The sequence below is a fragment of the Hydra viridissima genome, unplaced genomic scaffold, assembly GCF_058129835.1.
Source record: "Hydra viridissima isolate aposymbiotic clone 2 unplaced genomic scaffold, HvirCarnegie_v1 scaffold_7, whole genome shotgun sequence".
Taxonomy (NCBI): Eukaryota; Metazoa; Cnidaria; class Hydrozoa; order Anthoathecata; family Hydridae; genus Hydra; species Hydra viridissima.
Window position 1 is genome coordinate 9,680,279 of NW_028324306.1, and position 15,254 is coordinate 9,695,532.

The 15,254-nt window shown below is 26.7% G+C and overlaps 2 protein-coding genes and 1 long non-coding RNA gene across 4 annotated transcripts in view; all 3 read left to right on the forward strand.

The window, feature by feature from the left end:
- The first annotated feature begins 740 nt into the window (after positions 1-740).
- The window catches only part of LOC145184156 (ubiquitin domain-containing protein UBFD1-like), an 18,537-nt gene continuing 4,023 nt past the window's right edge, over positions 741-15,254 (forward strand). Inside the window, exons 1-7 of one of the 2 annotated variants that reach the window (XM_090093146.1) lie at positions 741-969; positions 1,146-1,181; positions 1,675-1,821; positions 3,628-3,662; positions 10,293-10,358; positions 10,439-10,544; positions 11,560-11,642. In XM_090093146.1, coding sequence (XP_089949272.1) covers positions 753-969; positions 1,146-1,181; positions 1,675-1,821; positions 3,628-3,662; positions 10,293-10,358; positions 10,439-10,544; positions 11,560-11,642 — 690 coding nt within the window. In that variant the 5' untranslated portion in view covers positions 741-752. The remainder of the gene's footprint in view (positions 970-1,145; positions 1,182-1,674; positions 1,822-3,627; positions 3,663-10,292; positions 10,359-10,438; positions 10,545-11,559; positions 11,643-15,254) is intronic. The other variant, XM_090093147.1, reaches the window with a different exon arrangement.
- LOC149886058 (uncharacterized) overlaps positions 11,887-15,254 on the forward strand; it is a 4,971-nt gene continuing 1,603 nt past the window's right edge. The window contains exons 1-2 of the long non-coding RNA XR_016454150.1: positions 11,887-11,956; positions 12,285-12,392. This is a non-coding gene — a long non-coding RNA (uncharacterized LOC149886058). The remainder of the gene's footprint in view (positions 11,957-12,284; positions 12,393-15,254) is intronic.
- On the forward strand, positions 13,830-14,737 carry LOC145183727 (uncharacterized). Its single transcript, XM_080059176.2, has 2 exons — positions 13,830-14,240; positions 14,322-14,737. The coding sequence occupies exons 1-2, from the start codon at positions 13,928-13,930 to the stop codon at positions 14,654-14,656; spliced, it is 648 nt and encodes a 215-aa protein (XP_079915302.2). The 5' UTR covers positions 13,830-13,927; the 3' UTR covers positions 14,657-14,737.

Genomic DNA, 15,254 nt, shown 5'->3' on the forward strand with positions numbered 1-15,254 from the left:
ACCTAAAATTAATGTTTTGATAATTAAATTGATAATTTTATGTGTTTTAAAGTTATTATACTAATAATTTTTCATTTATTTCAAAAGTTGTTAAGTCATTATAATAAAATAAAGACATGCCTTTTTAGCACAAATTCATGTACCTGAAACTTTAAAATTTTAAAAACAACAGTTAAAATGACGATACAGATGATAATAATGATGATGTTGATATTAATAATAATATTATTGATGATTAATAATAATAATAATAATAATAATAATAATAATAATAATAATAATAATAATAATAATAATAATAATAATAATAATAATAATAATAATAATAATAATAATAATAATAAATAATAATGATAATAATAATGATAGTAATAATGATAATAGTAGTAGTAGTAGTAGTAGTAGTAGTAGTAGTAGTAGTAGTAGTAGTAGTAGTAGTAGTAGTAGTAGTAGTAGTAGTAGTAGTAGTAGTAGTAGTAGTAGTAGTAGTGGTAGTGGTAGTGGTAGTGGTAGTGGTAGTGGTAGTAGTAGTGGTAGTGGTAGTGGTAGTGGTAGTGGTAGTGGTAGTGATAATAATAATGATAAAAATGAAACATTAATAACTATAGTAGCAATAGATAAAATATTTTTTAGTAGTGATGTTAAGACTTTGATTATGTAAAAACAGATTCACCTAATTTCAAAATAAAACAGTTATCTTTAAGAATACAGAATGTAGCTGAGCATTTTTAAATTTTTTATAGCTTTTAATAATGGAAATAAATGCACACTCAAGTGAAGATAATGGGATATGTTCTAATAATACAGGCAAAGAATGTCAATCTGTAACTTCTGAAAAAAAAGTTTTTGATATAAAAGGTGACCCAGTCAATCTTAAATTTGTTTGGAATAAACAAACTTATGAAATAAATACGCTTGGTTTACTAAATACAGTTTTAGAGTTGCGTGAAAAAATCAAAGAGAAAACAGGTATAGTAAAACAAATGTATACATATATGTAAGTAGTAAATCATGTTACAAAAAAGTGATCTGCCATCTTTTGAATTACTTATCAAAAAAGTCACAGTTTTTAAAGTTCATTAATTTGTAACATAAAATCACAGTTAATCTTTGTTAAGTTTATAATATTTTTTTATGATTTTTAGGGATACCTGTAGACAACCAGAAGCTTATGTTTAAAGGTATTTCTGTTCATGGAATTAAAATGTTTTTGCTTTAACAAGAAATTACATTATTTTAGTAATCACTACAGTAACAATCACTAAAAATCATTGATTTTTTAATGATATACTGAATTCAAACTCTTAAATATAGCAAAATACTTAAAAGAACATTTTAAGATTTTTTTTGGAAGCTGACAATAATAAGTAGTTATTAGTTTGTTGGTTTTATGTAGTTTCTGCTGCATAGCATTTTAAATTATAAACAAATTTTGAATGTGCAATAATTTAAAAGATATAGTTCAATGTAATAGTAATTAAAGAACCACTTTAGATGTAAAGTTGATTTTTATAATTATTGGTTATCTGTTTTCTCTGCTATATAGGAAAGTAAATTCATGTTATTAATCTATTTCTGCTTGTAATGTATCTCTGCTTTAAATCATTTTACCTTTGAATTATTTTTAACAAACAATTTTCAAAGGATCTAGTCTTTCTGCTTTATTTAATTAAGGTTTAGTAAAACATGATACATCTACTTTGAAAGATATAAATGTTATAAACAATACAAAGTTTATGGTTGTTGGATCAACTGCTCATGATATTGAAACTGTTAAGACTATATCTCCTCATCAAATCAATCAGGTTCAACAAGCTGATAGTATGTACTTTTATTTTCTAGTAATATTATATTAATATTATATTAAAATCTGAGTTCAAATTATTTATATTCATATTGCTCAGAATTTTTTTTTTGGTTTTAATTAAAAAAAGCCTGTTTGCAAACACTTAGTTCCAAATATTACTGTTTCATCTTTCAAATGTTTCAAAAGATTGTATTTCAAATCTTCATCTCTAAGGCATTTAAATTTTTCTTTGTTGATGAAGTTCCATTGTTTTTTAAAACACTGGTTAGTTCAAAGCAGCATTTAAAAACATTAGGGACTATGTTTTCATGTATGTGATGATGGCAGACCAAATGTAACAGTTCTTTTGAAATAACTTTTCTATTAGTACACAAACTCCTGTATAAATGCTACTGTTGCTAGAGGTTGTATCAAAACATGTTCAAATAACTTGTTTGTTTATTTCCCATTCCACAAGACTTGCTTAGTAGCCTAACCCAAAGATGCTCCAGTTCCTTTAGATATTTTTGGAACACCAATTAACTTGTCACTAATATGGCCCAGTGATCAACTTTTTCATGAACAACATTGGTGACATTTGTAGTGTACAACAAAGAACATGTTTAGATTGAATTCTTCCATATCTTTTTCTGCTAAGTTTTTTCAATTTTCTTTTCTAGCTTTTACTAAGCATGCTAACTGATAGTGTTAAATCATTAATATCATGCCCCTAACTTGTAGCTGTAGCTGCAATGGTAAAAGCAGCTTTTCTAACAGACATCTTGGTTCTGTCTAACACTGTTATAAGTTCAGGTGTTATTGTTAACCATGTCTTCCAACTCTCTGTGCTAGTAAAAGTTGTTTATCTTCTTCTATCGTCATCATATGCATGGGATTCCCAATATCAAACAAACTGTCTAACTACTTCAAAAACTCAGATTCATTTTTTTTTCTTAGTTTTGCTTGTGTGATCTTTTTTATTCTGATATTTGTCTATGCATTTATCAATTTTAGTTCCTACATGTTGCTCAGTTTTTGTCAAAATTATTTTTTAGCCCAAAAAACCATCACTTCTCTTGCTACAGAAATTCCACTTTTCATTGGCAAAACAAAAAATGAAAATGAGTTTTTGAAAATTTTGATGAAGTTTGTTTTATTAAAGGAAGTTTACTTCCTAATATGATATCCAAAATAGGACCAATCAAACACGTAGTTGACTCACTTTGAGTCTTTTTTTTTTTTTTAATTTAAGCATTTATTTTATTTGACATTTTTTCTAAAAATAAATAAAATACATACAAACTATTGTTTTTATTATTAACTAACAACATATATAAAATAGAATTTAAGTATAATTTAGTTGGCTGTTTAACATAAATAAAAAAAATTATACAATAAAAATTTTTACAAGTTCACACTTCTTAGTGTTAAAATTCTCTATAATGACTCATTTTTATTTGATTGCTACATTTCCTTCTAGTTAAGTGAAATACAAATCCTTCAGCAAATCTGAATTGTATTAACAAAATGTCTGATAAAACTATTGCACTTGTTTTGTTAATTTTTTCTAGAAGTATAAAATTGTCAAAAAAATACCTTTTGAATTAAAGCAGACTGTCATTTAAAACAAAATTAAAAATTGTAAAATAGCATTTCATTTTTGGCACAGTAAAAATGTTGAAATATAATCTTTTTAAAATCACATTCCTTTAATTCAAAAACTTCTAAAAGCAACCTCTAAACATTAACCAGTGACAGCCTGCTTTCCTTTAAAATGATACATTGTTTAGGATCTTATTGAACTTTTTTTAATTTTTGATCTCCATAATTTTTTTTTTTAGTTGCTTCCAACAAAGAACCATTATGTAAACAAAAGGTATACTTTATTTATTTTAAATATTTTACAAAATACAATGCAGTTATTCTACAAACTAAAATTGAAGTTGAATAAAAGTTTTAGTCTTCTAACTGTTTCCAAAACTTTAAAAGTATTTCAACTTGAGATATTTTTATAAACATTATGGAAGCAACTAATTATCAATTTTAAGGGTTTCTAATGGTCTTCATATTTGTCTGTTAAATGGCTTTTAAGACTTGAGTATTACTGGGTAAAAAAAAGACAATTAAAATCGTTGAGTAGAAAATATACACTTTCAGTAAAGATCTGCAAAAGGCAATTAAAGTTTAATTTTAATTAATTTATTAGGTGATAGTTTGAAGTAGTTATGATCCCGTTTCAGGAGTCACTTTTTTTTTTCCCTGTTTTTTATCACATAAACACTTTCATTTTTTTATTATCAAGACAAACAAAAGTCAGTTTTATTTTTTTCAATCTGCCAATAAAGTAAATGTTCAAATTTCAAATGTCTATTGCAGCAAATATGTTCAACTTTCTTAATTTTGCTTTCTATAGGATGGCCATTAAAAGATTGATGTAAAACAAAATAAAAACCTTTGAAATTTTTTTTAGTTTTTTATTATTTAGTTGGAACACATAATTAATTTTCAGTATTAAGTGTGAAAAACAAAATCTGCATTTTCATGTTAACAAATATGGCATTTTCCGTGACCATGATATTAGGTTTCAGGTCTTAAACAAAAGATTTCAATTCAAATATCCCCCTTTAGTTCACAAATTATTTAGGGTATATGGATTTTACTTTGTCAGCAAGTGGATAGGGATGTTTGGAGATCAATTTTAAATATATTGTCATCATTTGAATTTACATCAAACCATCTTGTAGATGAGTTTTTAGGAGACTAAGTTTTCTCCAAAGCAAGAAACAATAAACAAGTCTTTTTATGAAAATCTCTGTGAATGTAAGTATGATAGAAAGTTCTCTCTGTGTACAAATGTTTATCTTAAACTAGTTTCCTTGTACCACAATGCAGACTGTGAAAAATGGTTATACAATATAACCATTAAAAAAAGCCTGCTTTACTTAATAGAATCATAAAAAAATCTATTTATTCAAAATGTTTGACTTGACACTTAGTTCTCATTAATATTAATGACAAAATGTTTTTTTCTTTCATAATGTAGATTTAGTTTGTAAAATGCAAAGTGTAACTTACAATCTATGAAACAAAATTTTTAAATACACAGTAAGCTACTCAGTATTTGTCTTAAATGATTTTAAAAATCATAACCACTAAAAAATAAATTATAAATTTTATCATTATTACAACCCACTGGAACACAAGATGGCCAAAAACCAAAACTACATTAACTTCAAATTGGATGAAGCGAGTCAGATTAAAAGCTTACACTATAGATAAGAAAATCCAAAAATACTAGTCTCCTGCAATTTGTAGTTCTGAGAATATTGGTATTTAAAGTTACACATTTAGATAAAAAAAAATAGATTGTGCCTCATTAAATGTGGTTTTTTGATGCAGTCTGCTAATAGAGCTGTGCAAGATTTTTTATTTTCGATCGAGTTCAATCAAGATAACAAAAAATTCGATCGAGTTCGAGTTCAAAGTTATTAAACAAACTAGTGAAAGTGTACATTAAATTCATAAGTACCTGAAAACCTTTTCCTTCAACGAAATCGTACGGCAGGTAATCAGAGCCCACAGATTTTTGACTCTAATTGGCAGTTGTTTTCCAGCTTAATTTTCTTCCTTTTTCATTCTTTTTGCTTCTTTTGCCTTTTTATCACATTCTGCTGATTCCTTCTTATGATAACTTCTGAAGTGAGTAAATAAGCCAGTTGTAGATGAAGTAGAACAAGATATTTTTTACTAACGTGCGTGTAATTGATTCTTAGAATAATGTTAACATGCAAATATGTTTAGAATAAATCATTTCTAAAAATAGAAACTGTGTTATGTGATATACAGGTGACTCATGCTTGTAATTGTCAGTTTTTCTGTTTTAGTATCATTTGGGTACATTGTTTTATAAATTCTTGTTTTATAAATTCTGCGAATCAATTACACGCACATTACATTTTCCAATTTTACAAAAACCAAAAATAGTATCATTAATTTTATGCCTATCAAAATAATTCCTAATAATGCTCCTTACTCTCTCATCCTCCACTTTGAAGCATTTTAATATTATTTTACAGCGACTTTTTAAATATCAAACTTTAGGTTTGAAATTCAAGCTATATTCTATTAACTAAACACATTCGATTCAAATTCGATTATTAAATAAACTCGAACTCGAAGCTTCAAGTTTTGCACACCTTTATCTGCTAAGGTGATATAATCAAATAAAAAGTGGGTTATTACATATTGTTGGAAAGCTAATCAAATCTACTTTTTAACGGCAAAAAAAAAAAAAAGTTTTAACAAATCTGTTTAAAAAAAAATATTGTTACAAAAAAATTAAAAGTCAACTTTGATAGAGCCAGAAAAAAAACCCGTTTAAACATCTCAATTTTGCAAAAAATTAAAGTTCAATATGTCCTTAATTAACTGCAAAAAAATTAGCTGCCCCAAAAAAAGATATGCAGATTTGAAAATGTCTTTTTATACTCAAAAAGCAATTTCATAAACCTTTAATAGATTAAATGATCATTAGGTAGAAAATTAAGTAGTAAATTAGGTATTTCATCTTCATATAAATTTGGCTAAAATCTTAGTTCAAAATGGTTGAGTCATATAATCCAACAAGACGAGAAATTATTATTTTTTTTTTTTAACTGAAATAATACTAATTCTGAAAATACTAAAGCTATAATCAACCATATAAGAACCAAAATTTGTTTGCATGAAAACACAGAGGAGACTCTAATTAGCAATATAAAATATTTGGAATGGAATAGGAGAGCTAAGTAGCAAAAGTATGGCAGAACCAAGTACCAAACCAAGTAAGTAGATTTGAGCTTCATGAAAAAGATTAGCTTGATGGCTCAGCACTCGAAATGGAAAATTTTATTCAAACTTCTAGTGTAAATAATAATAAAAGGGGATGACCTACTAAAGATTTTTCTCAAATAAGTAATATTACTTGTTGAAGAATTGCAAATGTTTCTGTAGATCTAACAAAAGATTCAAAAAAGGTATGACTAGCAGCAAAGAAAATAGCATTCATTAACAATAACAGTAGTATTGTGAATTAATTAGTAAGATCATTGAAAGACAGACAAATGCAACAAGGCTAGTACATCAAATAAATCAGAGCCAAATGAAGACTGATGAGGAAGCCTTTAGAGTTTTTAAATCAGTGAATACTTCTGCACAATTATTAGTTCCTTATCTTCAGCTAAAAGAATGAAGTATAAACCAAAAACTACACTACCAGAAGCTGTGAAAAGTATGTTTATTTATCAAGAAACTAATAATACTAAAACTAGAGCAAGGCACAAACAACATAATGGAAGACACAGTATTTTTTCTATACTGACACAATTAATAATTTCATAATATCTAATAGAAAGATATTATGAAATTATTAATCGTGTCAGTATAGAAAAAATTAGTGAAAAGGAGGAGGTGGAAACAGAAGAAGATGATGGTTAAGATCATCATTGTTAATTGATAAGAGTTGCAAATCTGTTTCCTTTAAAAAATCTATTTTGCTGTGGTGAACTATTTTTGATTTCTTACTTTTCAATGTTCCTATTACAACTTCATTTAAACTTGATATGTACTTAAATAGAATGATGCAAAAAAGAGTTTTTAATTTCCTTAAATTTTTTCTTTACATTTTTAATGGAAAAGTCCATAATTAAATTTCTCTGCTGTGTGATTCAAACTTGAAATTTTTTTTGGTAGTTGTATCCCATATTTACATCAAATTACTATTTCAGAAAACTAACTTTTTAAAAGAAAATGATAATTTGATTTCATAAAATCTTTCCACATCTTGGAAATGCAGCAAATTTTCAACTTTAAGGCTGGATTTCCCTATTAAATTTGAACTAAACTTTATTCTGGGAGCTAACTACAGCATACACTTCAAAACAACACTGAAACTTTCAAAAAGGTTTTTTTTTATGGCCACCTGTTTGTATGGGAGTGCAACCTAATTTAAGAATTCTTTTATTCTTAATTAAAATAACCTACATTCTCTTTTCTTGAAATTTAAAAGTTTATTATTATTATTATTGTTATTATTGCTATTATTATTATTATTATTATTATTATTGTTATTATTATTATTATTATTATTATTATTATTATTGTTATTATTATTGTTATTATTATTATTATTATTATTATTATTGTTATTATTATTATTATTATTAGTATTATTATTATTAGTATTATTATTATTATTATTATTATTATTATTATTATTATTATTATTATTATTATTATTATTATTATTATTATTATTATTATTATTATTATTATTTCTATTAGTATTATTATTAGTATTATTATTAGTATTATTATTAATTATTACTATAACTGTTGTTGTTGTTATTATATTTTTAGAAAACCATAATGGAAAAGAAAAATGTTTTTAAAGTTTAAGCTTTAAATATATTATTGAAAAAAAAAGAACATTCAAGTCTCATAAAATACATCTAGTTAATAACTAATTTGATAAAATAAATATAACAAAAAATCTTTGATGCCAATAAAAAGATATTTCTTTGATAATCAAAAAAAAAAAAGGTCAACTATATTTATAATCATGCAAATATGCACTTTAATTTTAATTGTTTTGCTAAACAAACTGCACAAGTGGCTTGGTTTAAATTTTTTTCCCCCTTTTTTTTTTTTTCTCATAAGTTTTAAACTGTTTAAGGAAAAGTTACTGACTTTGCAGATTGTCTGTGTTTGCAGATTTCCTCTGTTTGCAGATTTCCTATGTTTGCAGATCAATTTTTATGACTTTTTCTATGATTAAATCTTAAATTAGTTTTCTATTTGTGGTTAATTTCAAATTTTTTTTCTGTACTTGAAAATATTTCATAAAACTTTTTATTTGAAAAAATAATAAATAAAATCAGATGGGGAAAATTGAGCCTAACACTGTGTATGCTACACAGTCAACTACAGAGTGTTTCATAAGTGCTTTTGATTTAAAATTGCTGTTAATTATCATAATATATTTGTTAAAAGTCTATACATATACAAAGTTTAGTTATTAGATGTATAAAAAAAGATTTCACAACTTTTGATTGAAGAGAGTATTTAAATTGTTTTTTATTTACCAAATTTGAGAAGCTTCAAGAAGTTAGAAGACAATAGAAAAATCATTTTACCACTCTGCTACCCCATGAGAAAATGATTTGAATTTTGGTAGACAAGTTTAAGGAGACAGGCAGTGTTCATGATCAAGAAATATCTTGTTCTATTATTACAGAGGAAGCAGTTCAAAATGATAAAAAAATGGTCAAAGAAAGCAACATTTTGTCAGTTAGAAAGGGTACTATCAAAATGGGTTTTAGTACAAGCAGCTATTATTGTGGTATTCAAGAAGTAGGTTTTCAACTGAGTTTTGTGAGACTATGTTGTTAATGTTTGAAGAATATTCCAACTTGATAAACAAGATATTTGGTCTGTTGAGAGCTAATTCATGTTAAACAGTATTACAACCCATTATAATTATTACTATTGGGTCTATTCTAATCAGTCCAAAGAAATACCTGTGCACTCAAAGAATGAAGTAATGGTGTGGAATAATATCAGGTGGTCTAATTGGTCTATACTTTTTTGATGTTTTGGTCTCAGGTGATTCATATCTAAATACTTGATGATTTTTTTATGACCTTAAGTTAAACAACATGGTATCTACTTTCAACAAGATAAGACATTTGCCAATCATTCCTGTCATGTAAGAAGCTGACTTGATTGAAAGTTCCCTCAAAAATGGATAAACAGACAAGATCTATATCTTGTGGACTTCTCATTATCCCAACTTCTCTCCTCTAGACTTCTTCTAGAGCTAATTGAAGAATATTATATACAAGGACAGACCCTTGACTATTGGTGACCTTTGTGAACAGATTGAACAAGCATGTGCAGATATAGACATAGAAATGTTTAAAAGAGCCTGTGAAAACAAAGTGGTTCATTTGAAATACTGCTAAGAGTTAGATGGTAAACAAGCTTAATAGCCACATATTTTTTTTTTTTTTTTGTAAAAATACTGTTAAATAAAATTATAAAATTTTTATCATTTGTTTAATTATTTTAAGTCTTTATCATTTGTTTAATTATTTAAAATCAAAAGCATGTACACAACTTATGAAACACCCTGTGCGATAAACTAAAATAGGTGCATTATCAAAAGCAAGCAAAATTAATATTTATTATATTTATGTTGCACAAATCTACTCCATTAAATTAGAAAAAGCCCCAAATACAAATGCTGCCTCTGCTAACTTGCAACCTTGATAGTAAATAATCATTTTTACCATTTTAATTAATCAGTACAAAAATTGATGTTTATTTCTATTATAAAATTTTTTTGTTTTTCTACTTTATTTTTAGATCTAAAATTCAAATTTTGTTGTTAATAAAAGTAATTAGCAATATCATGTTTAAATTTTGAACTTTTAAGTTGCATATAGAATTTTTATGTTTGAATTTTAAGATGCATATAAAAGTGTTAGAGAAAGGGAAACCAGATGATGTCCCACCTGGAATAAAAGGCATTAAGGTAAAATTTTTTAATGCATTAAATGTTAAAATATTTTTAGTTTAGCCTGAAAAAAAAATCAATATATTTCTTTTTAAAAGGAGAAGCTTCCAGCCTTTCCTCTTTCTGGATTTATTAACAAAGCTGGTGGTAAAGTTAGACTTACTTTTAAATTGGAAATGGATCAACTTTGGTTAGGAACAAAAGGTAATACTTAAATAATGTACTAAATTTAATATTTAGATAAGTCACAAAGATTATTTAACCCAATATACTTTATAGACTTTTATGTTATATGCTAAAAGTTAATTATTAATATACATAAGCTTAATACATAAGTTGAGTCTCAGGTTTTTTAATTTTGATAAGTTTGAGGCTCTAGTTTTTTTATTATTTTTATCCAATTGCTTCTGTATGTGTTTAGTTTTTGATATTAACTTTTTTTTAAATGTTTGAAATATTTACGGAGACTATTAAACCTTTTGGTAGATCCAAATTGCTGAAAATATACATAAGATTGAGGTAATGTGAGTGTGAATAAAATTAGTTACTTTAATAAGACTTCAGCTTGTGTGAGCTTCTAATGCTTGAATAAGCTCAAGAGATGAGCTCAAATAAGTGTTAAATGCTCATTTCAAGCTTTAAGTCTCTGGTCTCTAGAAGATTTTAGTAATAACTACTTTGAAGGCTGCTTCCAGTTAAATGTTGTTTAGTTTTTTTCCAAAGTTCTTATCTTTTATAAGCTTTCTTATTTCATGGCAAATAAAAATTCTATCCTTTAATCCCATGGGGATAAGAATACTTGTTGCAATTATTTGGAATAATTGCTCAAACTTTCTCTTGTTTATAACAAAATGTTTCATTATACTGAGCTTTCTATTTAAAGGAAGCAATAAAACATTTTGTGTTATCTGTTAAACTTACTTTACTTCTTGGTTCTAAGTTGGCCTACAAACCTAGAAATTTTTAATAATTTGTTATTGTGTTTTTTTGTTTGTTTGTTGTTGTTGTCAAATAACTTTTCACACTGCTTTTGAAATAAATGCCCTCAGTGTTCTTGTCATCCCATCATGGTCTTAGAAACAATAATAAAAAATTTATAGCTTCTAGCCACTTTCAAAGTTCTAAAATGCACATTTAACAAACTTTATACAGTATTCACTGTTTAAAGTATTGAAGGAAGCTTTTATGATGTATGATTTTATAGCATTAATTGTTTTAGAACGCACTGAAAAGCTACCTATGTCATCAATTCGTAATGTTATATCTGAACCTATTGAAGGTCATGAAGAATATCATATACTGGTAAGGCTATTATTGCATATCTGGTTAGAATAAATTTTATATATATATATAGGGTCATGGCACCCCCCCCCCCCCCTACTGTGACTTTAAGAAAACTTTTAACTTCAAAACTTCTTAACTCCAAAACCATAACAGATTTTTATTTAGGGTATTCGAATTAATATTTTATACTCAATTTTTAACTAAATTATATAATTCGAATTGGAGTAAAGTTATTTTTTTAATGTTATTTTTAATTTTTTGTAAGAGCTAGTACGCTTCTTCACCTACCGTGATAAAGCACCACCTACCGTAATCAATTCTCCATCTACTGTGTATGAAAAAAATCGTATATTTTAATTTTAGTTTTATATATTTAAATTAAGAAACAAATATATAAACTTATTATGATTACAAAACAAAGCAGATATTGGTTATAAAATTGCCCACCAAAGCTTTTTTCTGAATTCAAACTTTTTTTCTATTTAAATTCTTTTTTTAAATGTTTTTTTTTTGTCTTTTATTTTTATTTTCTTTTGTTAAAGCTTGTTTTCTTTTAGATTTTTCTTGTTTTTCTTTTTCTTTCAATTCTTTTTTTTTCAGCAGCTTTATTTTTACGTTCAATTTTTTTGATATCTTCTTCTTCCTTTGCATTTTCTTTAGTTATTTGAATCTCTAACCATTTGGATGAAGTTACAATGCTTGGTAATCGTTCAACTTGTTTAAGCTTTTTTTTCGCGATTGGTTGTTTTGGCCATAAAAGAAATTTGTGTAATGGATTTACATCTTTTATTATTTTTTTATTTGAATCTATTGGATCTGTTGCTGATTTACTTTCACCGGATTCATCAATAATTACGCTTTTTCCGAATTCGCTAACATTACTAGATACGATTTCATTTTGCGTACTGCTAATATCTAAATACAATTCTTTATCGATTTCATTATTCTATACATTATTGTTGGCTTCTATTAAATTTATGGTTTGTTTGGAGCTATCCTTAAATTTAATTTTTTTCCAAAAATTAAATAATTCTCTGAAGTCAGTTTTTCCTCCCCATTCTTTATTTTTAGTTTTTTCAAACTGGAGCAATACTTCAGGTGCAATGTTGTTTTCAAATATGTTTCCCACGTTATTATGACTTGAAAGATTCGTTTCATTATTATCAATTGTAGAATTTAATTTAACACGTTGAATTACTTTTTTATAATCAACATTGTTCGCATTGAATGGGAATATTCCTGTCAACCTAAATCCGTTAATATTTTTTTTCATATTTGGATCCATAACAAAATTATTCAACAACATTGCACTGCTTCAATTTAGAGGTTTTAGGTTGACCTAAATGGTACTCAAGATGTTTCAAAAGATATCAATACTTTGGGTGGGTATGAGATATATTCCATTGAAAACAAAATAAAAAGCGTTCCTTTTTTGGATTTATACACTTTTTTAAATAATCGCTTTGCAAAAGAAATTTTAACTCAGTAGCGGATCATGCGTTTTTTGGTGTTTTAGATACCAAATTATAAACATAGAGTAAACTCCAAACATTTATATGTTTATACTAGTGTCAAAACAAGGAAGTTTTGTCAAAATATCAAAATATTTGGAGCCTGGGAACTAAAAAGCCCTTTAAATCTTGCCCCCTGCCCTAAAGTGGAGAGCAACAAGTTCATAATTTTTGTTATAAACTATTCTTAACTAAATTCATATTAATTTAAAAATTTCAAATTTAATGAAAAAATCTTTTATAGTTCAAGAATTATGCCAATCTTAAAATTGTAACCCCCTCAAATTGAGGGGGGTTAAAACTTTAAATGGCCATCATTTTTGAACGCTATAAAATTATTGCACAAAATTTAAAATTTTTTATAAATAATGACCTTAGTTAAGAATAGTAAAAATTTTTTTTTTCTTACTCGTTGCTCCCACGTTTGGGGCAAGGGGGGCAAAAAATTAGGGTTGTTACTGTTCCCAGGCTCCAATTAACCCAATAATATGTAAAACATCCTTATTTGACATAAACATAAACATATAAATGTTTGGATTTTATCTTATGTTTGGAAGTTAGCTTTCTCAGACAAAACAAAAACACAGAATCCACCCTCTGTCTCAACTATATAAAAATGCCTTTGTTGTTATTTTTAGCTTTATTTTACACCTGAAAAGGTCTCTGCATTAGAACTGTTTGAAAATTTACTTTGCATTAAAAATACTTTGCAAAAATGGAAAGTTGAGGACTTTTCAAAGTTTGACTAGTTGGTATCAGAAATTTATTGAGGATGGGGAACTTAATAAGGATATGAAAAGCTATAAAAATGTTGTTCGACCATGCCTAATTGAAGAATCTGGAGAAACTCTTGTTATTGATATAGTTCCTCCTCCTGAATTACATTTGTTTGAACATATTGTTACACAAATAACAGATGTTTTGATGGCTGAGGAGTCAATTAAAAAATTCCTAATTGGTAAAAATGTAACTAGGCACGGTTACAATGGAGGAGGATTTGATGGACCTAACTGTCAAAAAGTACTTTCTTGCTTGGATGAACTCATAACTATAGCTCCACTTCTGATGATACCTTGTATTGAGACTTTAAGGAAATTCAAAATCGGTATGCAATCAGTTAATTACTTTTTCACTTATAGTTTATAAGTAATTATAAACATAATTCCTTAGAATTTGTTCATTTTAGTGACAGAAGGATGTTTTGGAATGAAGCTATCTCTTGAGTTCAGCAGAGATATTCAGGAATTTGTCTCTGAAATGTGCAACTTGCATAAGTATCTGATAGAATACACGACACACAAGATCTGTCTAGGTTGGAAATTTCACATCATACAGTCACACCTCGTCATGTTTCTTGAAAGAAAAAACAAACCCTTGGGTATTTTCAGTGAGCAAAGCTGTGAAGCTGTGCACAAAAACATTAACAAGACAATGAAAAGATTTGCAGCTTCGGAGCTGAGCAAATGCCATGGAGAAAAGCTTCGTAAAATGGCCGTAACCTACTCTAGTATGAGGATGTGAATAATTTTATATACAGTACTAAATATTGGATTATTGTAAAATAAAGAAGTAATCATGAATAAAAAATGTTTGAAAGAATTATTACTTTGTATTTGTCTCAGTGTTGTTTCATTCTAGTGATATTCTTAGTTTATAGATAGTTGAGACAGAGGGTGGATTCTGTGTTTTTGTTTTGTCTGAGAAAGCTAACTTCCAAACATAAGATAAAATCCAAACATTTATATGTTTATGTTTATGTCAAATAAGGATGTTTTACATATTATTGGGTTAATTGGAGCCTGGGAACAGTAACAACCCTAATTTTTTGCCCCCCTTGCCCCAAACGTGGGAGCAACGAGTAAGAAAAAAAAAATTTTTACTATTCTTAACTAAGGTCATTATTTATAAAAAATTTTAAATTTTGTGCAATAATTTTATAGCGTTCAAAAATGATGGCCATTTAAAGTTTTAACCCCCCTCAATTTGAGGGGGTTACAATTTTAAGATTGGCATAATTCTTGAACTATAAAAGATTTTTTCATTAAATTTGAAATTTTTAAATTAATATGAATTTAGTTAAGAATAGTTTATAACAAAAATTATGAACTTGTTGCTCTCC

Coding starts and splice junctions, on each gene's coding strand:
- LOC145183727 (XM_080059176.2), top strand. CDS start 13,928: ATGAAAAGCTATAAAAATGTTGTTCGACCATGCCTAATTGAAGAATCT. Junction 14,241..14,321: donor TTTAAGGAAATTCAAAATCG/GTATGCAATCAG, acceptor TGTTCATTTTAG/TGACAGAAGGATGTTTTGGA.